Source organism: Drosophila kikkawai, chromosome 2L (genome assembly GCF_030179895.1).
Source record: "Drosophila kikkawai strain 14028-0561.14 chromosome 2L, DkikHiC1v2, whole genome shotgun sequence".
NCBI lineage: Eukaryota > Metazoa > Arthropoda > Insecta > Diptera > Drosophilidae > Drosophila > Drosophila kikkawai.
The window spans coordinates 23,430,244-23,453,762 of NC_091728.1; the positions used below are offsets into that span (position 1 = coordinate 23,430,244).

Here is a 23,519-nt window from a genome sequence, read left to right on the forward strand (position 1 = left end):
TTCCATTGTTCTATTTATATATGTAAGTTCGATTTAGCAGATTTAAGTAATTGTGTTTATTAATAAAAAGTAAATCTTATAGCGCAATGATGTAAATAAATAAATTGTCTTATACAAAATAATTAGCAACTTAATTAAAGTCACGTAAAAAGATTACGTTTTCGACTAGCTTACGTTATTTACGTTTGTTTTTACAGCAAGTGTGGCCACCTGCCATGGAGTAGAAAATCCGTTTCTTTTCTCAGAAATCGTAGCATTATTTATCTATGGGATCGTAAACGTTTTTGCAGCTAATGAAATATTGGCGAAAAGTAGATGAAATAATTTAATTTATAATTGAGCTGTTGCGAAACGGCAAGTGGACACGGGCAGCCATCAGCTGGACAAGAACAAGTGCATATATTTAGCAGTGACATGTTTGAGAGACGAGCGACCTGTGCCCGTGTAAATGTTTCACTTTCGTGTGTGTCCCGAATTCAGGAGACTAGGGACGTCCAATAAGCAGCCATCTTATAAGAATGGCGAGTGAATTGTTCTGAATACCCATCCTTGTAAACGGATGATGAGGAAAACACTGTTAACAAGCAGGCAGCTACCACAGAGAGCAGCAACAAAAACATCTCGGCCTACGCAGACATGTGCAGTGCGCAGCTAATCTATTGTAAATAAACTGCGTCTACGTCTATTGTGAACGGGCACATTTTCTCGGTCACGTACGCCGATTCCGATTCCTCGATTCCCCGTTGCAATAACACCAGGTGCAGAAGGGGCTTGAATTCGCGAAAGCCCAGGTGCTGCCGAAGCCCCAAATCCTCGAGATCCAGATACCGGGGAGCACAAAAGCGGCGAGCGACCATCAGCGCTACGATCGGGTAAGTTTCGCAGCACCTAGAACCGCTGTCCGTTTCCCCAATTTCGATTCGCCACAGCGAGAGCTTTGTGCAAAATCGATTTTTCAATTTGCCAGCCTAGATTTCGCCCCTCTGTCCCCGCGGCCACGCTCTGTTACTGGAACGTTTGGGATCCGAATTAATTGCATTAGCTGGGGGGAATTCAATGCAGGCGTCCTTAAGACAAAAGCAAATGCTGGGCAACACACAGATAAATAATATTTTTTGTCTTTTTTCATACCTTGTAGAGAGTGTTAGGCTTACCTTGTTGGTGGAACCAACAAATAATTGTTCTCCAAAAGAATAATACAACATTTTATTTCGTTTAATAAACTTTTTTTTTTGCATACTTCTTGGTTATCCTTCGGTGGACTTAATATCTGAGGCACTCATGATTTTCAATACTTCATTGCATACTTTTGGACAAATTTGTCTCAACCCCACTAGTGATCCTGTAGGGTCCTGTATATGTGTATCTGCTTTATCATGGCCTATTATTACATTGTAAACTCTTAAATTACTATTAGGAATGTTTAGTTCCCAACACAGGTTTTTATGCAATATACTTTCGCCCGTCTTAAGAGCTTGAAACGTTCGTAATCGTTTTAGGATGCAGTATACTTCTCAAAGTCAGGCACAATAAGGGGCATTATGTAACGTAGGTAACTATAATATCATAATGTTAAGGATCCGTCCGTATACACTTAATAGCTTGCGTGCTCCTATTGTAATTGTTTTGAAGTATTTTAAAGTCGAGTCGGTTTAGACACAGTGGTCGAGCCATGGCTCTATCTCGGTGCCCGGGCTCTATCGGCAGCGCATCTGTCGGCCTACGTAGAGTAAAACTTTATCCTCCCCTATTTAAAAGAAAAAATGGTAATTTTTAAAGGAGTATATTTTTAAGATACTTTAAGATTAAGAAGCGAAGTTCAAAATACTTGGCCGTTCCGATTCCTTTTTTACTATGATATCTGCCTTGTATGTAGAGAAGCCCTTCAGTGCCATGAAGCCAGGAAAATTATTCTTTGATTTCAGAAAACAACGTATAGAACCCTATTTTACAAAATCGAAAACAATAATGGCCCAATATATTTTTACAAAAAAATTAAGATTGGCAACTGAATATTAAAATAAATACGTTTCTGAATTCAATCATTGTTGTTCCTGTTTTGATCGCAGCTGCGGCTTCGAAGGTCCCTCCTCCTCCATCCGTGGTTAATGACTTCTTCTAACCAAACAAAGGTAAACAAATGTTTGGGAATCCTTTGACGGGCCCACAAAGTTTGCTACGTTCACGAACATCAACTCTATTTGAGGCAGCAACTGACCTGCGACAAAAGGACCCGGGCAGAGAAACATCTGCCGGCTCTGTCTGAGTCTGTTTTTACCTGCCTTCGGGGTTTGAAGGAACTGGGTTCAATGTACGCCTGCGCAAACACGGCTCTTGGCTTAAAAATGATGCAGCTGGTTCAGAGGGAACAGTGATGGGGAAGTCGTGATTTTCAGCGACATTTTGCACTTCCTTCTTGACGACAACGAAGAGCGGAAGTCACAATGTTGTAACTGTCCCGAAAGTCCTATTGCTCCAGCCTTTCCTTATATTCTCGTAGCTGGCATTCAATCGGTTTGATCGACAACATGTCCTGCCCTCGTTCACATACCGGTTTTGTCCCCTTCGTTGCTCGGAACGCAATTCGAAACTTTTTCCGATTGGGGCCCCCGTCTTCCTGTGCTCGTCCTTATACCATTCTGCGTCCCCATTCCCGGTTACTATCCCTACGGGTTGTGGTGTCCGGTTTCAGCTGGGAGAATTCATGTTTGGAAAGCTGCTTTTCTGGGTTTGCTCCAAGTTTTTTATGCTGGCTGCCTGAGTGTGGGAAAGCATCATGGGCGGTCGGCCAGCCGTTGTTAAAGATGAAACTGGGCGACTTCAGAATGGTAACGTCTGCTTACATTTTTAGGATATTCGATTTAAAACATTAGATAGAATACTTCCTTACTTAAGATTATACCTGGGGCATACGAATTGGTATATACAAATAAAATGTAAGGACATTGTTCTGGCCGAAGTTTTCTGAATTATTTATGGGCTTCCTGTACAAAGGATATATTTCGTAAACACAACATCAAATTGTTAAATTAGCTTCTTCAACTATATACTTGGCCTCTGAAAACCTAGGATCTGTCGAAAGAGACGAGCACAGACAATCGATCGCATTGGGACACCTCAGAGCAGCGGCAGATGGCAGATGGCCTTTGGTCCGTGGCACATGCCAAGCGACGATTGAAGGATCGGAGAACGCTGAACAGGGGTCGTGCCAGATGCGCTCAACATTCCCGGTCGAGCAGTAATCAATGCAACAGCAGGCCAGCCAGACCCGGTCCCTCCTGTGCTGTCCTTTCAGCTCCTTTCGTCTCAATGCCTGGCCGGCTGCAATTGCTGGTTTGGCTGCACACGAACTGGCATTGCATTTTACAGCCGACATCTGTCGGTTCCGAAGGGCCTTCTGCTGCAGTGCCAGCCAGCCAGCCAGCTGCGCGAGCTCCGATTAAGAACTCGGCCTGCAGGTGATGCAGGGTTTCCGCTTGGAGCACTCCTACTACTACTCCTGGCTGAGCATGGACAACGAAGTACGCATGGGGGATGGCAGAGAATCAGCTGATTTGCGCAATGTTTATAAACAAAAAGCAAGCGGCAACAGTGGCAGTAACCCTTAGACAGGTCTGGGCATATTTTTGGAATCACCACCAGGGCAAGAGTCTCTGGCAGAGTCAGGGCCAGAGCCAGAGCAACCACCGACCTACATTGGCGCACTGGCTCTGGGCAACATGGCGCATGGGGTGGTTCCGCTCACACGCACGCACCACGTCGCACGGGTCGGCCTTCGTAGGTGCAAGGACGTTGGGAAACCCCCCAAAAATGTAAACAAACGAAAGCAACCCCAGCAGACACCGGCACCGACCGCATCCGCTCTTGCTCTTGGTCATGTGTCGAACCCACCACCACCGCCTTACGGACGGATACGGATTCGGTGGCGTAGCGTGTGCCGGCATGTCATCCATCCACAAAATGTCTTCGTCACTTTTAGGGGGTTTCCCAAAAAAACCGACACAGAAAACCAAAACAGAGCGCGCCGTCGGTGGTAGTTAGAGCAGCGCAAGGAGCATCCGCTCCCGCTCCGCTCCCATTCATAAAGCATAATAAACATACCCCCGGACTAGGTGGTGTTTTTGGCACAGATCCCGGCAGACGCCTGTAAGGTCAGGTGTGGTGGTTCCATGGACGAAGGTCTAACAAGTTGAGAACTCAACAAGTTGTCGCCCCGTCGGGTGGTTGCATTCCAGCTCCCGCCGGTGGGTGGTCTTCTTACCATCCCAGCCGCTATCCCCGACCGAGGGTTAATAAAGATGAGGTTACGCGGTTAAAGACACGTACCAAACAGTTTCTAATTGGGTTCTCTGCCAGCTGTGAGGGCTGAGATTGGTATTTTGGAATTACTTAAATAATAATTTAATTAGTTTTATTTTCTTTATTTGGTACTCAGGCGCATTTTGCATAAGTTTTTATGGATTCCGATTGATGCTTCAGCTGGAGCTTTAAAAATATAAATAGAAACCTTTCTGAACCTTATTTAAAATTGAAATAAAATTGCTGCCATTTATCCATTTAATGGGCTTAGAAGGATAACCAATGAAATAAGCTCTCGGATAGTTTTGCATGAATTTTCAAATTCTTACTTGATATATCTTTAACTTCCACTTGAAAGTGGCAGTGAGTCACGGTGTTGTTCCATATTTCGTTGCGGCATAGATCCGAATTTGGAGCGGTATTCGCGCAATGCCAGGACGTCACAGTGGCCGCCACTTGAGCACGCGCCATGGACATCTTGACAAGTTCTTCCTTTTGTCAGCTTTATGGAGAATCCTTGCGCTTTCCGATTTCTGTTTTTTTGCCCAACATGGCCGCCATTTTGTCGACCAATAAGACTGGGATGCGGAAAGTGTCGAGCAATAGACGAACAATGGCGGAAAGCGAGGAGAGGAGAACGCAAAGGAGAATTAATTTGATTGCGACGGCAGCTGCTGGGCGTGCTGCAGCTGAGAGAGCGAGGCAGCGAGCAGAGAGATTCGGAGAGCATGGGAGCCGAGTAGATAGAGAGCAGCGAGTGTGCGCCGTAAGCCTGCAACGGGAAAGTCGTCATGCGCTTGGCGTTTCCTTCTATCAACGCTTTTTACTCCGTTAACACACACAATAACAATAACCATAACTTGAAAGGGGACTCGCAGGAGCCCACTAAACTCACACACACGCACACATAGGCAAAACATAAAATGTAACGAACTCAAAGCATAAAAACAAAACAAAGGCCAGTGGCAAAGGAAGAGAAACGAGCCAAAGCCAAACAGTTGTGCAATTGAGATAAAGGACAACAAAAGGGAAACTTCAAAAAGGGGACGCGTGCTTTGCTTTTCGGTCGATGCCTGTCGATGTCGCACAGTGGGTCCGGTCAGGAAGCGGATGAAATAAATTAATTGTCCCGAGCTCAGCCGACGCTTACACTTGAATATATTTCGAGTAGGTTTTATTGCACGTGGGGGCTCTTAATGATTTAAATAAAATCTGAAAAAAGGCTTATTCCGCTACAGAATATTTTAAAATATTTTTATGATTTTTATAAAATAAAAATGTAATCTAAAAATTACAATTTAAAAATGATTTTATATCAAGTGCATTATGTGCAATTTTGTTTTTAAATTTAATAAAGGAATTAATACAAACACTAAAAATCTAGTTAATTAAATAAATTAATTATTCTGAAAATTAAAAATAGATTTAATTTAATAAATAATATATACATACTAATGAATAATATATGAAGAATATTTAAATACTTAACTTATAAATTAAAAAAAATAAAAATCCAGTCAATGTTGAAAGGAAAATATCAGTGATTAATACACTTAACATAAAAAATTTAAATTAATTAATAAAATTTTCAAAACTTTAATTTTAAGAGAAATATGTGCATTTGTATGAATACACAAATCTAGGGAGCCCACTGTGCCGGGCTCGAAGCGCGTGCTTAGAGTCACAAAAGGATATAAAACAGGCAACTGCCAGCAGCGGCAACAACAACAGCGGCAGGAACAAGGAAAAAGCATAAATAATCTTGTAGTTGTTGTCGCAGCTGAGGCAGAGCTCGAATTGAAATTTTATGAGAAATTGTATTAGAGAAATGCTTTGTGGAATCACACGAGACACAGGCGACTGGCTGAGTGTACGAGTAAGTTCGGAACGAAGTGGAATAGAGGAGGGGGCAGGACAGGAGAAGGGAAGTGGGAATTTGGAATGCGGAAAAAGGGGACGCGCATTATGGCGGTTCTCCGTGTGTTCTTCGACGACGTCATCGCCAGTCCTTGCTATTGCTGTTGTTGTTGTTGTTGTTGTTGGTTCCTGTTTTCGCTTTTTACCGTTCAGTCAATGACCACATTGTGTACACAACTGCAGCGCTGCGTGTGTGAGTAAGTCCTGCCGGAAGTTGACGCCGCCGCCTGGTCATTCTCGCTGCTTTCGTGCAAGCTCTCTCCTTCGTCCTGTTCTCCCTCTCTCGCTGTGTTATGGTGGAACTGCTTTGTAGAAACTTGTTTTCCTGGATCCTCGGCCACCGCGCCATCTTTTGTGTTTGCTCAAGTCCTGCCGCGCAGTGTGACCGTTTTTAAGCGCTCTGGTCACGCTTTGATCCTGCCGTCCCTGTCTCCCTCCAGCCCCAAACACTCCCCTTACCGCTTTCCGTAGGCGTTGCCCGACTAATGACATGTTGTAAATTATACTTTTGCCCGGCGTTTTTTTTTCGCTTTTAGCTGTCCATGCTGCTGTAATTACTCAGCGCGGGTTTCCTATTCATTCCTCTTGCCCGTTTTGTTTCGTTTTATAATTTTCTGTTGGTTTTTGTATGGTTTTTCTGCGCTAAGAATGGGGGGAAGCTTGTTATCGAAGTGCTATCACTTAATTATGTCCGGCAGTTGTCCCTTGAAGTTGCAGATGTGATAATTTGCATTTTGTATATCAGTGTAAAATTGAGGATTATTAGGGACGTGCAAAATACTTACATATCAGAGGACCTCAGCAAAATATAACAAGTCAGGAAAGTGAAAAAGTATAATAAGAACTAGAACTAATTTGGTCTTCCACCTGGAGACTATTACATTTTGTTATAAAAATAGTTTCTTTAACATTAAAGTTTCCACAATGATCGTAGTTTTGTTGTTGTTAAAGAGATTATTAAGATCTTATTATCTGTCCAACCTAAGTATTATTGTTATTAATTATCCTGATAATTAAATTAAGATGGCACTGATTTACATTTCATTTTACTGATACCGTTTTATTTGGAATGAATTAAACAAAAATTATTAAAACAGGAAATAAGAACTGTATTAAATTACGAATTTGGACTAGGAATTTGTTAAATTTATTATGACCGTTTCTTTTAAATTATCTAAAGGTTGCATTTGTGGATTAATATTTGAATAAATTATCAATATGTGTAAAAAGGAATTCGTACCTTAATAATAAATAATTAATAAAGGGCGTAAACATTACGGAAAAATAAACTTGGGGTAGCTCTTTTAGTATTTCTGAGCTCGATTTCTATGTGTGTGCAAGTTTAAAATGTAGAGCAGATTCACAGCCTTAATCATGGTTGGTTCAAAATATACCCGGTAATTTCAAGTCTCAAGTGGATTGATAACCCTGCCACCGAAGTTCACCTACCTACGATCGCATTTGATCCGAGAAATGTAAGCCCCAGATTAGATCTTGGCCAAAATCCGAAATCCAGGCCAAGACAATGCATAATGAGGATTAAGTCCTTTGCGATTTCCCAGCCGGCTCAGAGGGAAAGAAATAGGAACGGAGGGGGCCCCGACTGCGAGAGAGCGTTTCAAATGGCGATTTCAAATGCATTTTCCTTTAGCCACATCTAGTTTTCGCAACGACCCGAAAGAGCAAAGAAAATGCATTGTTCCATGGTCGTATGGCTGGATGAATGGATGGTGAAAAGGACGATGGATAACAACTGCCGTTTTTCCTCTCGGCTTGCACTTCCCTCTCCAGTTTTATCCTGCCAAACTTGTTTGCGCTGTCTCCCTCTCGCTCTACACTAATTTTCCTTCCACATTATGCTTTGACCAGAGCATTCGCATTAAAAGGACAACGCTCTCAGCGTGTGCGTGTGTGCGTGAGAGTGTGTGAGTGCGAACGCTAGCGAGTTCTGTCGACGCCTGCGTCTGCGTCGTTGCCATCGTCCTGGCATCAGTCTGTGGTTCAGTCAACGCTCGCCGCTCAGACCGCTCAGACATGTCGCACCCGTCGTGAGTGATTTCATATATATATATATATACACACAGTTATCCTCGGAGAGGCCCCCGCCCCCGGAACAACAAAGTCAGAGACTGGAAAACACAAGACAACGTCGCCATCAGATGTTGCAAAAATAAGTTTAAAACAAAACACGCCAAGCCAAAGTTAGTTAATCGCAAAGTCTAAGAAAAGCCGAAAAGAGTGCTTCAAAGTGTGTCGAAAGCAAACAGCAAATTGTGCAAATAAATTACACGGAAAGAAGCAAAGTTATGCTATAAAAATAATATAATGTGCAATAAACTATAACCAATATAAGGACAACAAGCCATCATCAAAGAGCAACACGAGTCCTTTGCCATTTTGTTGGGATTTACGCACTGAGAGCATCGAAAAAAGAAACAGAAGCGAAAAAACCATCGAAGCACATCACAAGTGAGTCCAAATTTCGTCCTTTCACACACACAAACATGTCAACACACACACACATGTACTCGCTGCCTTCCGACTCGCCCATTTTAAACCGCTCTTCAACGAGTACATCTAGCTCCCGCTCCTTGCATACCGTCTCTCTCATTCTCTCTCTCCCTCTCTCTATTTCTCCTTCGAACTAGCAAATAGTTTTGCGCACTCGTCATTGCCACCTCCCCCCTCCCCCTTACAAAACATCCTCGGTGCTCCGCTCTCTTTCTCTCTCTTTCGCTCACTGAACTCGTCGGGTGGTGGTACAGTTTTCTGCTTAGCCGAAAAATTGCGTAAATTTTCATCTAGTTTGCTGGGATGTCTCGCACGGCGTTGTCCTTGTTGTCGCTATCCTCGCCGCTTCTCCGGCCTGCAGAGCTTGCAGTCTGCGTGTGCCGAAAATAGGCAAAAACAAACTAAAAGCCATTGGTATTGAGTGAGAAAATTGTGTCGGGGGACTTGGTACCGTTTGCTTATTGGGCGTTTTCGATCTGACTGTCTTGTTGCGGGGATTACGTTTCGTCCTGGCTGACGTTCCATAATTAATTATCCGCAGTCAGTATGATTTATTGCGATTTTTTAGTGAGAGCTTCATGTATACAGAAATCTCTACATTGAGAGAAATGATTCTTTCTGACTAAAAACAAAAATTGTTATACCAATTGCCTGGTATTATTTCATCATCCTTTGAAATAAAATAAAGATTACTTGGGAATAATTTGTTATATGTTTAAACGTTTGATTGGAAAAATTGGTGTGATTTTAGGCAAATATATTATCAAAATCTGTTTAAAATGAGTAAAGAAATGACTTCTCTTATAAGGTTGACCCTCTTCAAATCTCAGTCGAACAATAGGGATGTGGATTGCTTTTGTGTTTCTATAAAATTGGATTTTCGTTCCGTTTGTTTGGAATTATTGGTTAACTTTTAGCAAAAGCTTTAAATTGTTTTGAATCAAGCTAAATAAATGGTAACCGAGTGATACGCAAATGTAAAATTTCTTTCATTTCAGCCTGGTATTAAGTCTTTTAAAGGCGTATTATTAGCTAAATAATTATCTTTGGTTTAACTCTTTTAATGTTATTAACTTTGTTCAGCAGCAATTGCCAAAGTAAAATTGGTAAGGTAATTGATAAATTCCAAACTTTCAGCCTTTAACACTATCGTAAAAACCGATCTACCTTAACCCCTTCCCATTTTCAGCCCGAGTTCTGCATGATGACATATGATATGCATATTCAATTTGCATTTATTTTTAGTTTTTAAGGCATTCAAATGAACGATCGTTGCACTTTCTATGGGCTCCTATGGGTAATGGGTCCTGCTAGCACAAGAGACAAGCCACTCGAATGGCAGCAGCAACTGCATATCCTGCCAGCCTCTATTTTCCTGCCAGTCAGCCTGCCTGCCTGCTGTTGTCGCTACCGCGCCCATTTTGAAAGGCGCTCGATGAGTTGCAGCTGTTCCTGTGTTTCATTGTTTGCTTTGTGCCAGGCAGCCGATCCTTAGCGATCCGATCCGATCGTTCAGGAGTTGCGAGGCAGGCGGGCTGGCGGACAGGCGGACGGGCATCTGCTCGGGATTAATGGCCCGAACGGAGCACGGAGTTTTAATGCTGCTTCTATCACAGTTACAGATCGAAGCAATAGACTTCACTTAGTGTCTCGTAGAGACGAAACCTGAAGCTGGCAGTAGAACGAAAACAGAGCGTCAACGAAAATGAAAATATCAGAGGTGCCCCGCATCATGGTCTTTCGGCCCACCTGGGAGGAGTTTAAGGACTTCCCCAAATACGTAGCCTACATGGAGTCCAAGGGCGCCCACAAGGCCGGTCTGGCCAAGGTGGTACCACCGCCAGAATGGGTGCCCCGGCGCAGTGGCTATGCAGATCTGGATGCCCTGAATGTTACAATTCCGGCGCCCATATGTCAGGTGGTCACCGGCAAGCAGGGCTACTACCAGCAAATAAATATCCAAAAGAAACCGTTGACCGTGAAGCAGTTCAGCGAGCTGGCCAGCACCGAGCGCTACGCCACGCCCAAGCACTTCGACTTTGAGGATCTGGAACGGAAGTATTGGAAGAACATCACATACGTGGCCCCCATTTATGGAGCAGACGTCAGCGGCAGCATCACAGACACAGACCAGGATGTAAGTGTTGGCCTTTTCAGTTCCCCATTTCCCCTTGACGAAGCATTGCCTTTGCTGTTGCAGAGCTGGAACATCAACCGGCTGGGCACAATTCTGGACTACGTAAACAAGGACTACAACATCCAGATAGACGGTGTAAACACGGCGTACTTGTACTTCGGCATGTGGAAGACCACGTTCGCCTGGCACACGGAGGACATGGACCTCTACTCAATCAACTACTTGCACTTTGGGGCGCCCAAGACGTGGTACGTGGTGCCGCCGGAGTGCGGCCGCAAGCTGGAGAAGGTTGCGAATCAGTACTTTCCGGCCAGCTACAAGAACTGCAATGCCTACCTACGCCACAAGATGACGCTCATCTCTCCCCAGATACTGAAGCAGCACGATGTGCCCGTCAGTAAGGTGTGTTTGTCAATAGCTCCACTGTCCAATTGGGTGGCGACCTCACTGTCTATATCGAACTCTTGCAGATCACGCAGGAGGCGGGCGAAATCATGATCACGTTCCCGTTCGGCTACCATGCCGGCTTCAACCACGGCTTCAACTGTGCCGAGTCGACCAACTTCGCCATGGAGCGCTGGATCGAGTACGGCAAGCGAGCGGTGCAGTGTACCTGCAGCAACGACATGGTGAAGATCTCAATGGACACGTTCGTCAAGCGCTTCCAGAGCGACCGCTACGACCTGTGGGTGGAGGGACGCGATGTTGGGCGGCATCCGGAGGATCCCGTCAACGGGACTCCCAGCGCCGCTCCCCTGCCGCCGCACCTCGATGTCCTGCTTTGTGATAAGAAGTAGGTTCCCGGACCTCTGCTGTGCCTCTGACTTTTATTTTAAACTTTCCGCTTTCGGCACTCCTCTCCTTCGCAGAATGAAGAAGCAATGCAACCCCACCAAGGCCAAGAGCTTCAAGGAGCGCAATCCCGATCTTGACCTGGATGAAATCCAGCAGAATCCCAACGTGCCCGACGACGTGAAGGCCATGCTGAAGGAGAGCGTCCTCACGCTGGACACCGGCGATCTGGGTCTCGATGAGGGCGACTTCGCCAACGAGGATGCCATGAGTCTGCAGAGTCCCGCCAATCTGAAGACGAAACAAGAGCTGCTGGAGTACATAGATGACGGCACAGGTGTGTGCTGTGCGCCGTCAGGTGCCATCGAGAGACGATCCCCTAGCTAAACTTTAATCTTTGCTTTTTCGCTCTTGTTCTCTTGTTCCTCCTTCTTTCTCTATTTGAATCTTTCAATGAGCAGAGGATGACGACGAGGAGGAGGACTTTAAGCGGCGCAAGCAGAAGCGCAAGTACGACGCCGACTACGATGACGACTGGCTGGCGTCTAAGCGCAAAACGCACTCGAGGAACAGCAGCCGAGGCCGAAGTCCGCGAACCAAGGACGACCGCTCCATATCGCCGGCCTCTTCCACGTCCTCGACTTCGCGAGGCGCGAGACGCGGCAAGGCCAGCGGCACGCCCCGTAAGACGCCAGCGAGGCGGAAAAAGGATGCCGTTATCACGTCACCGCCGGTTGCCAACAGCGCTGTCAGAGCTGTCCTGCAATCGCCAACACCTGCGCTTTCAGCAGCAGCAGCAACATCATCAGCATCTCCAACGCAATCTGCAGCAGATAGCGGCGGCGGAGGTGAGAGCAGCAGCTTTAGCAGCCACTGCACCACTACATCCACATAATCACAACAGCTTCCCCTAACCATTTTTATCCCAGCCACTAACCTCTGCCCCTTCCCAGCCACAGCGTTTCACAACATTTCGCAGCAGCCTCATTGCACTTCCATTCGCCCCAAACTCAGTGTTTTTAACAGCATTCCCATTGTTTATTAGTTTTGCGTTTTATATGTACAAATACAAATCGTCTAGTTTATCTTATATGTAAGAGTGCGCCAGAGAAATATACGATCACGCTTTTAAATCTATGCTAAAAACTAACCGAAACCAAAACTGTTTTACTAAAACGAATCCAAGGTGTTTGTTGGTGCTGCTTGGGCCTGTTCTTCTCGCTTGTCTGCCGGCCCCCAGAGTTGTCTTTTCTTGGTCGTTTGCCTGCCCCTCGCCTCACTGCCTCATTACCCTACCACCATCCCGCCGCTTGCAATACTTCCCTCCGAGTCCAGAGTCCACAGCTTCTATGTGTGTGTGTGTGTGTTAATATCACCAAGAACAATAACTAAACAAATCACAAAAAATCCTGGCGTGAATATGCACTAAATTCTTCCGATTGCCATTTTCCAGATGCCAAAAAGGAACAGCAGACGCTGCAGTTCATGCAACAGCCACGAAAGTTTGAGGGCAAGATACCAAAATTAAGTGCGGCAGCGGCAGGAGCAGGAGCAGCAGCATCTACATCCAAGTCTAGTCAAGAGCAGCAGCAGCAACAGATTGTCTACGTCAACATGTTGCCCGCGGCCAACACACTCAGTGGCATTCCCCAGCAGCAGCAGCAGTACGGTAGCACGGACGGCAACGTCTACCAGCTGCAAAACGAGATACTCTGTGATGCAAATGGTCAGGCGGTGACCACCGCCACGGCCTCATATCAGACCGCGGCCAGCAGTCCACAGCATCAGCAGCAGCAACAGCAGAATGTTGCAAGCAATGTTGCCGGTAAGTGTCCGCTTTAAACTAGTTTCGCTTTATTTGTTTATTTGTTTGTTGGTTGTAGTCTTTGTGTATGGTTTAACCCACTTGTGTACTCGTAATTGGTGTTTCAGTTAACCCCTCATTGTAAATACAAACTCACCGTTATGATTTAACCCACGTCCCACGAATCCGAGCTAATGCTTTCCCTCGTACCCTGAGTGTTGCACAATCATTCCATTCCACACCTCACCATGCGACAATTATTTGTTTATTTATGATTTCCAATTGCGACTTTTGCCAAAATTTAGAGAGGAAAAACTGAGAACTTGACTTCCACTTGCTGTGTTTTTGTCGCCAAAAAAAAACTACAACAAATTAAACTGCGCGAGAAACTCTTCAAGAATCGTCTGTACTCGCTACAAGATCCCTTTGATTAATAACTAATGCTTATCGACTGCTCCACACACCACATATGTACATGCTCTCGTCTATAATTTACGACCTGCGACCCTCTCGCAGGTCCGTGTCTATCTTTTCTCGAACCCTTCCTACGTATATTGGATCTGTATAACATAAATAAATGCACAAATCATTTCAACAGCAGGAACTCCACTCCGAGAAAAGCGCGCAGATGAAGGCTCAAACAAAAGTCGTGCTGATCAATTACTTTAACTTACCTGATTTAGTTAGAGATTAAGCTTCCGCTGCAATTCAATTTCCGGGGCTCGAGTCTGTCCAGTGCGGCCCAGCAGAAGGCGACAGTGCTGCCCATGCGCGCACGCGTCCTGGCAGCACTTGAGCGTTAGAGATTGCAATTGTTTGCCTTAGTTTTTACACTTGCGTTTATGATTTAGTTATTATTAGCAAAACACAGACTACCTCTGTAGAGAGACCTATCACTTATTGTTTCACACCATCGACACATCCAGTCCGGGGCCCTCGCGAACAGAGGAGCCGCCAAGACACCGCCAAGACACCAGTTTCATCCTCTCTGCTCTGTCCTCCTGTACAACCGCCTCAGTTATTCAAGTACGATTATTTATTTAGATTTATTTAGTACGTATTTAGTTGCGAGTACTGTACCAGAGTTACGATTACGATTGCTGTAAAGTAGACTTAAGTAAACACAGATTCTACCGACAAACAAAAACCAATTCACTCACGACGTTCTCCCCGAATATGCTGATCCGTAAATCGTAAATCAAGAGGCACGTGCACGTGGCACAGGTGCTAGCCACCTGTGGCATCTCTGCACGCAGTTGGCCCGCGAGTAGCTTCATTTGCACTGCATTCGTTTTATCCGAACCTGATTTGAGTGAATTGTTGATTGATTTCGACTTCGATTACGAATTGATTTATTGATTTATGCAAATATTACATTCAAACACATCTTTTATGAACCGAAACCGAATATGTATTTTCCAAAAAATATATAAACAAAAGACAATGTGGTCACAACTATTAGTTCGTCCTCCATCCTGCATACGAACGCCAACACCAACGGAGTGGACACGATCACAGCCACCACCCACGCTCAGCAACAGCAACAGCAGCAGCAGCCGCAGTACCACTACATCACCACCACCGGCGAAGACGGACATACCCCGACCACCATAGTGTTCGAGAACTACAATGGCGGACTGCCGGCGGTCAGTTCCGCGGCTCCGACGCCCGTCTCAGTGCCGCAAAGCAGCGCCGCCGCCACCACGACCACGACCACGGCCCTGGTCAACACGGACGGAACGATCATAGAGTTCGACGGCAGCACATATGAGGAGTACCACGTGCTCAAGAGCGAGCCCGGCAGCAGCGACTGTCTGAGCAACGGCAGCAGCGCCGTGGCCGCCGACATAATCAAGTACGAGCCACAGCACGGCATTGCCGGCGACGAGGAGGAGGACGACGAGGAGGCTGGCCTGCTGCAGGTCAAGTACGAGGAGCAGAGCCTCGAGCACGATCCGGACCACGAGCACGACCCGGACAATGAGCACGAGTACGAGGAGTTCCAGGTGATCAAGGCCGAGGTGGAGGCCGAGGCGGCGGAGCAGGCCGCCGGTACCACCAGCTACACAATCAGCCAGGATCAGGGCCAGTCGACGGGAACGTCGGTGACGTCGATGGCGCCCAAGGCGGGATCGGCGGCGGCCGCCAAGCAGAAGCGGAAGCGGAAGACACGCGTCATCGCCGACGACGAGCAGGGCGAGTACCTGGAGAAGATGAGCGTGCGCGGCCTGGACATCGCCCGCTATGAGCACATCATTGACGGCGTGGCCTACTGCCTCGTCTGCGCCAAGAATGACATTTTCAAGACCTTCAAGAACAAGTACAGCTTCCAACGGCATGCGTATCTCTTCCATGAGGGCCAGAACCGCAAGATCTTCGCCTGCCCCATCTGCAACAAGGAGTTCTCGCGTCCGGACAAGATGAAGATGCATAAGAAGGACAAGCATGGCGACGTTCCCATGCCGCCTTCGGCCACCACGACGCCTCTGAAGGCCGACGGTCCCCCGGCGAAGAGAGCGCGTAACGCTCGCACTCCACGAGTCCGAAAATCCAAGGGAGGCGATGGCAACACGCCGGCCAAGAAGCGACTGGCGCAGATCGACAGCGTTCTGGATGATGTCCAGAATGCGGAAGCTCTAACCGGGTCGCCGGTCAGCGTGAGTCACTCGCAGCAGCAACAGCAGCCCATGCAGCACACCCTTACCACCTCGCTGGCCTCCACGACGCCCCAGCCACAGCAGCAGCAGCAGCTGCAGACGCTACCCTCGCTGGACTTTAGCGGGATGATTCTGCCGGGCGGAGCACAGTTGGCGCTGGCCAATCCGGGCGCCACCAGCTCTGTGGGTCTGCAGCGCGGACCACCCACACCCAATGGCGGCCAGGCCGCCGCGCCCACCACCACGCTGATCTACTCGAACCAGCTGGAGCTGCAGCAGGCTCTGTTGCAGCAACAGCTGCATGGCCAGAGCATCATGATCCAGGACCAGGCCGGCAATCTGGTGCCCCTCCAATTGGACGGCAGCCAGGCAATATACACCACGACGCCGCAACGCCAGCAGTCGACGGCGGCACCCACATATCAGACGACCCAGCAGCCGCAGCAGCAACAGCAGCTGGTGCAGCAGCAGCAGCCTCTGAAGGTGCCCGCCAGCCAGGCGCAGCAGTCCCACTACGAGCTAGACAACGTTACCTATCTCAGCTCAACGGCAGCGGCCACCCCGGCGACGACGGAGCAACAGCAACAGCAGCAGCAACACGTGATCGGCACCGTGCAGAGCTACCAGATCCTGACGCCGGACGGCCTGCAAAGCTTCCAGCCGAAGCTGGACTCGGCTGAGCTGGGCGACCTCTGTCCCTACTCGCAGTACACCTTCACCACGCACGCCGGCACCCAGCCCACGCTGAACGCGAACGCGCTGGACGCGCAAACGCAGCAACAGCAGCACCAGCATCAGCAACACCACCACCAGCAGCAACAGCACCAGCAGACGCAGCTGCTGCAGCAGCAGCATCCGTTCGCCACGCACCACAATCCGCATCAGCAGTTCATGGAGATCAAGAACGAGCTGCTGATCAAGGGCGGCGGCGACACCTATGCCCTGGACGCCGCCTCCATGTACCACCTGCCCTTCTCGCCCACGTCGATGATCAATGCGGTGAACGATGTGAACACCTCGTCGCTGCTGGAGACCAAAGAAATTAGGTAAACCAACTCCTTCCAACTAACCATACTCCCTAGCCCTTCCCCGACTCCCTTGGACTTTCCTAGAGTAATTGCGCGCCCGATTAGATTGCCGCTCTGCATCTGTATCTCGATATCTGTATCTCTGTACCTCTCTCTCTATCTGTACTATATATGTAAACTGTATCGCTCTATCTTTGTCTCCGTACTCCTTTTGTTGAGATCTTCGGCGGCGGCGGTGGCGACGACGCTGATCTTCCTTTCACGTTTCTCACGTAGAGAGTCGCCCACCGTCGCCGAACTTTCTACTAAACACCTGCAACTTGCAACTTGCAACACCCGATGGCCGCCAGCGAACACACGAAAACCAAACACATGTGGGAGAAGTGGGGGTCTTCGCACGCGTGTTGAAAAGTCGAACCAAGTACTTACGTTAAGCATTAACCTGTTTAGTTTTAAACAATAGTATATATTTTAGTTTTATTTTAGTACTCCATTACCTTAGTTCTTACGTACCAATTATTATTTTGTAGCGTTTTGTAAGTTTGAGTTCCTTTATTTTGTATTTTGACCGTATTTGACTTGATTTCTGTGCATTTATTTATTTACCTTACCAGTAACACGAACCCATAGCGGGTTTGTACTGCATATGTATATGTATTATCTGCTAAGCGAATGCCACCCGAACCAGTAACCACCAATAACCATTTCGATTCCCCTTTCGTTTCGAGCCACAGACTTGTGTTCAAATACGTTTTTTAAACTTCAATGCAATTTTGTTCTTTTTTTCTTTCTTTTCTCTTGTTTTATTTTATGTACACACAACCAACCCACCAACCAACCAATCAATCAATCAATCAATCAATCAATCAATGAAACCAACAATATAAAACTCGCAAAAATAAATGCATTTCGAAACGCGTAGCTACGATATATCAGAGGCCGTGCTTCTAGCTCTCTAGAGAAATGTCGACCGCCACCGAAAGCTGCAGTACCAAAAATTCTATCTAAACTGAGTGCGAAATCTCGGGCAAAAGCAACGCAAATGGAAGCCAAGCGGAAACAGAAATTGATAACGAACACTGATCGAAACTTGACGAAACAGTGTGTACACACCACATAGCTATAGATACTCATTCGCTTGCCTCTTGCCTTCGTTCATTCATTCATATTCCTCCACCATCGCTTGTTGTGTGTGTGTGTGTGTGATCGACAACAACAAAAGTTAAAACAATTAACCACCTCCCCCACCACACAATCAATTCGAGTAACACAATAAAAATAATAATAAAAAAGAAATACAAAAAAAAATGTATAAAAAGTATAAAATTGGACATTAGTGCAAGGTATGTGTACTTTTATTTATTCGCTTTATTATTTCCCCGTTTGATTTTGTTTTGCAGTCAACGTTTTATGTTTTGTAACTTACCAAAGTAACCAGGGATAACAAAATCTGAGTCCTTACAATTGGTTTGACTTCTCAAGAGAAAACTGCCGCCAGATGCGACACTCCATTAAAAACATTTAAAATAATAATTCTAATCTAGTGATTAGAGTCTCGCCTGGCTGCTGTTGTTTTACCTCCATAAACAAACATTCCACCAACCACACTCGTCCATATTCGATCATTACATTAAGCTAACACATATCAGTCATAAGTGCCATTATTATAATTTACTAACCCGAATTAACTTTGATTTAAGCATCACTAACATTCGACTTACATTGAACTTTGAATGGATCGAATCGAACTAATCGAGCTAAGAAATATCAAAACGAGAATCCAGAAAACACATGCTAATCAAAATGTTTTTATTTTTTTCTTTTTTCACCCAACAACATTTTACGTTCGTCTGTGTTGTTTGTGCTTTTGTGTTATTCCCTATGATTTGCACACGAAATTCATAAACATGCGACACAACAACCTCAACAACCTGAACAACACCAACAACATGCAGGTTCTTCTAAGCACCATAGCCACAACCACAACCACGACCAGAAACCACCAATGTTCAAACGGCCATACAACACACCACCAAGCAATCACAGAACCCAGAACACGAACAACAACAAACCGAACCAAAATCCTGTCCAAGATGATTTCCAGCGTCGCCAGGCGGAAGCGAGTCGCATTTACTACGAAGAAATCATCGTCAAGCAGGCGAACGCTCGTGCCCGCGCTCGCCTCGCCGACAGCAACAGCAAAGGTTGCAGTCGCAGCAGCAGCAGCAGCATCAGCAGAAGCACCAGCAGCACCGGCAGCTTCGTCGACCAGTTCGCCGAATTTGTTGTCCATTCGTCCAGAACTACTACTCCCATGTCCTCCGATCCCATGTCCCATGTGCCGCCTCCACCAACAAATAATGCAAACGGTGTCTCATCTCTCCTTCCTCCCAAAACCAACAGCAGCAGCAGCAGCAACAACAACAACAACGTGTCCGTAGTGAGCAGTAGTGGTGGCAATGGCCTCAAGACGACGGCCAAGAAGTCCTCATCCGTCATCCTTCTGGCCGCCCGAGGAGCTGGAGCTGCCAAGCATCCGCCTATTAGCATTCTCAATGGCAGTTCCAAGGTCGCAACTGGAGCCGGAGGCGTCAGGTTGGTCCGTGTCAACTCTTCCAACCGTAATCAGCGCCAGGTGATTGTCGCCACGGAAGCTGCAGCTGCGGAACAAGAGCAGCAGCAGTTGGCCTCCGAGGAGGAGGAGCTGGCCGAGGAGGAAGAGCTTGATGGGGATCTGGACGAGGATGCGGCGGCACTTGGTGCCCTGTCCTCCTCGACTGCCCAGATCCTGCGCAAGTTCCGCATACCCAAGGGCACGGCGGTGACGGCCAAGTCGGCAGGTGACAATTACCTGGCAATGCCGACTCCCACCCCATCTCCACCGGGCGGTGTCGTCAGCGTGGTTAGCTCTGGCATGGAGGCTGACGGGGGCTACATCGAAACCGAGGATGATATTATAGAGGAACTCAATGAAGATGATCTGGTCGAGGAGATTATCGACGAAGAGCCGTGCGAGGAGCAGGCAGAGCTGCAGGAGGATGTGCCGACCAGTGCCAGCGAACACGATGGACTTCCCAACGCGGGGACAATTCTGCTAGCTCCTCAGCCCCAGGCCCAGCCCCAGCCACCGCCTCTTCAGCTGCAGACGGTGGCCTCCAACGGAACGGTGACCTGCTTCAATCTGCCGGCCAACACAATCCTGCTCCAGTCGGCCGATGGCAGCATTATCGCCGCCACCCAGGTGCCGCATCCCAGCAAGGCGGGTCATCAGCAGCTGATTGCCCTGCCGGGTAGCGTGGCCCTGTCCGCCGAGCAAATGCCCCAGCCCGCTGCTGCAACGACGCCTCAGGCCACGCAGACCCTGCTGCTGACGGCCGATGGCACAGCCATTCCCATACTGGCAACCGGAACGCCCCAGCAGCCGCAGCAGCAGCAACAGCAGCAGCAGCAACAGGCTGCTGCTGCTGCTGCTCAACTGTTTGCCGCGTAGGGGCTAATGGGTGGCCAATTGGGTCGATTTTTGAACAGTGCCACCATAATGCCGACCACGTACTTCTTTTAATCTCAATTCTAATTCTTTAAATCTCGAATTGCTTTTCAATAGCGATTATTCATTGCGATTGCTCATGGTGCAAAGCTTGCATTGGCTTAGCTTTCCACTGTCGGCACCGCGCCTTGACCCCTTGCTGGGTTTCCTTCCATAACACACCAAAAATCGTCTCATTTGGCCACCAATGATGGAAAAGGGAGAGAAAACACAATGAATAATAACTCAACCATAAGCAAAGCTACAACTCACTGATATTACTTACTACAATGTTGGATGTGCATAGGAAATGTATTTTTTTATTACCAAAACCAAATGCCTATATGAATTCAAATCAAATGTTGTTCAACACGCAGAGACACACACGAAGGAATCAAATATGTATGTACTACATTTCAAGGCAAACTTAAGAGCATCTTAAAATTAATTAGATTCGTACGCCTAAGGTAACTTTTAGACGCGAAAGTGCAAAGACGATGAGACACACACCCGAAACCAGTTGTAACTATTTTACCTGCCGCCTCTGTGCAGCGAAAAATATGTTCTAGCCTAATTTAGTGTGGTGGGGACTACTCCTCTCCACAAGTACCTATATATATATATTTAATTTGTTCCTTGCTTAAAGAGAAACAGACAGGCGACTATGTATGTTCTTCTCCTATTTATCCAATAAGTTCTCATTCTATTTATTTATTTTTGTTAACCAATCCTGTATCCGTGCTGTCCGAGCCCTGTCCCCTTGTCATTATATTTTTTATCGTGTTGTATATTCTTTACATAAATATTACATATTTTGTATCCGCAATTTTGTTATGCCATTCACTTACAAATAGGAACTCGAGCATAGCGCACCGACCTAACATTACTCTAAGTTGTAGGCTCTATATTTTAGAATCAAGTATTTTTTTAAACGAGACTCTTGCAAAGCCAAGAACCCGACACGACCCGACAACACACTAGGCTAAGCGAAGCTAGATTAAGCCTAGCACATAACTCGAACCGATGGAAGACAATGATTCAAAAATATTTATAAATATGTAATTTAAGACACAACAAATGAGCGAACACAAGTTTCACTTCTGTAAGATATACATACACTATGCCTAAGGTCTAAATAATAACGAAGCGAAATCGTAAACATTAAGCAAACTCGATGTAGCCTACATAATGTATAATAAAAAGTCGAAAGCTAATATTACTTTATATATAAATATATATTTATTATATACAATAAAATAAAATTTTAAAAATTTAAAGCAATAATCGCCGTGTTCCCTAATCTTTGGCATGCGCTCTGACGAAAACTGGTAAGTATTTGTTATATTGAAATTACAAATGGCAATAGATTCATATTGTGATGAGGAAGGTAAATTTACCGCCAAATAATATAAGCTTAAAAGGATAATATGGATTTAAAAGAAAATTTTATGTGTTGAAAGGATTCAAAACGAGAAAGGAAACAAACGACCTTGGATAAAAACCTATAACATAGTGATCAAACTCAATTTTAAATCGTACAAAATAACTATATCTAAGAGTTACAAAATCTACAATAATATTAATAACGAAGGAAAGAAATGTAAACTTTTATTAAATTTACCTATTAATATTATAAAAATATACTTTTTAAGGTTACAGTTTTGCATTTTCCTTTACTTTTAGCTGTCGTTCATATAGCAGCTAACTGTTAAAGCCATCCGATTTGCATACAATTAAAACCAAAATTTAGAAATAATAAAAAAGGACCTGAAATTTTAGTAGACTAAAATTTGTTAAAAATAATCTACGTCGTAATTTTTCTTTCTTATTAATTTCCCTACAATTCCTATGGCACTTTATGATATATATAGTTAACCGTTGAGAGAATATTTGAAAAGCTTCATTTAGATACATACATAGCTCCTAAACTGAGAAACTAATTTGCGAAGAAACGTACACGTTTAGATCGGCTCGGCTGTTGAGGCTGATCAAGAATATATCCCAATAAAGCACCAACTGCAGTTAACCATGGTTATAAATGTTTCCAGTTTTTTGAAAATTTGTCTGGGTCCTGATCTTAATCCTTATTTTATTATTAAGCATTCCTTTTACTGCAGAGCGGAATTATGGTCGGATTAGCTACATATGTATGTATGTACAGTGCAACTAAAGTGTTGGGACACTTGTAATGTTGAACTTTAAAAAGTATTAACAGACGTATGGAGCATTTTAATTAAACACTTCTTATTAATATAGTTTAATTAAATATTTGTTTATTCACTGGCAAAACTTTTTAAAAAATGCCGTTATTATTTTCCTAAAATAGTATTACCAGGCAATATAAAAGAATAAATAAATAGTAAAACTGTAGAAAGACTTTTGTTTTACAAAATATATTCCTTTTTCGTTATAGTTTAAATAGTTTTAAATGTATGAAACAGCTGATAAAGCGGCAACAACAAAAGACAAATTGAATTTTATGCGATACTTTTTATTTCGATCTCGCAAATATCGATATTTCGATAGCTCTGACGTCTGACTGCACGAAACATTTTGCCATCACTATCGAAAAAATGTAAACAAACCAAAAACACAAATTTAATTTATTTCCCGCTGTGGAACAAATTAAACCAAGTTATTGAACTTGTGCTAGATCTTTATGTTCTTTGCCACAAAGAGGAAAATCATTTTTCAGAATGCGACAAATTGTTGATGGAACCCAATTCGAGGGTTGGAACTGGCCTGATGCTCTGGCGGCCAGCTTTGCCTCTTTGGATACAGGAGCCTCTGGGCCTCTGCTTTCTTTTTCGTAATCGCCAGTGGTATCATTCTTTACAGCTCCAAATTT

The 23,519-nt window shown here is 45.5% G+C and overlaps 1 protein-coding gene across 8 annotated transcripts; it reads left to right on the forward strand.

Moving 5' to 3' along the window:
* Positions 1-254: 254 nt before the first annotated feature.
* On the forward strand, positions 255-21,895 carry Kdm4B (Lysine demethylase 4B). 8 transcript variants are annotated; one of them, XM_017177013.3, is made up of 9 exons: positions 255-872; positions 10,344-10,864; positions 10,928-11,266; positions 11,335-11,657; positions 11,734-11,993; positions 12,118-12,504; positions 13,110-13,481; positions 14,901-17,163; positions 19,101-19,243. In XM_017177013.3, the coding sequence occupies exons 2-9, from the start codon at positions 10,433-10,435 to the stop codon at positions 19,108-19,110; spliced, it is 4,386 nt and encodes a 1,461-aa protein (XP_017032502.1). In that variant the 5' UTR covers positions 255-872; positions 10,344-10,432; the 3' UTR covers positions 19,111-19,243. The 8 variants fall into 8 exon arrangements, with proteins under 8 accessions (XP_017032502.1, XP_017032500.1, XP_017032503.1 ...); XM_017177011.3 differs by lacking the exon at positions 19,101-19,243 and adding an exon at positions 18,068-18,481; XM_017177014.3 differs by lacking the exon at positions 14,901-17,163 and having other exon boundaries at positions 261-872; positions 19,101-21,895.
* The last annotated feature ends 1,624 nt before the right edge of the window (positions 21,896-23,519 follow it).

Excerpts from the sequence above, each read along its gene's own strand:
- Kdm4B (XM_017177011.3), top strand. The coding sequence starts at position 10,433 with ATGAAAATATCAGAGGTGCCCCGCATCATGGTCTTTCGGCCCACCTGG. Across the intron at positions 10,865-10,927 it reads TCACAGACACAGACCAGGAT|AGCTGGAACATCAACCGGCT; the intron begins GTAAGTGTTGGC and ends TTGCTGTTGCAG. Across the intron at positions 11,658-11,733 it reads GTCCTGCTTTGTGATAAGAA|AATGAAGAAGCAATGCAACC; the intron begins GTAGGTTCCCGG and ends TCTCCTTCGCAG.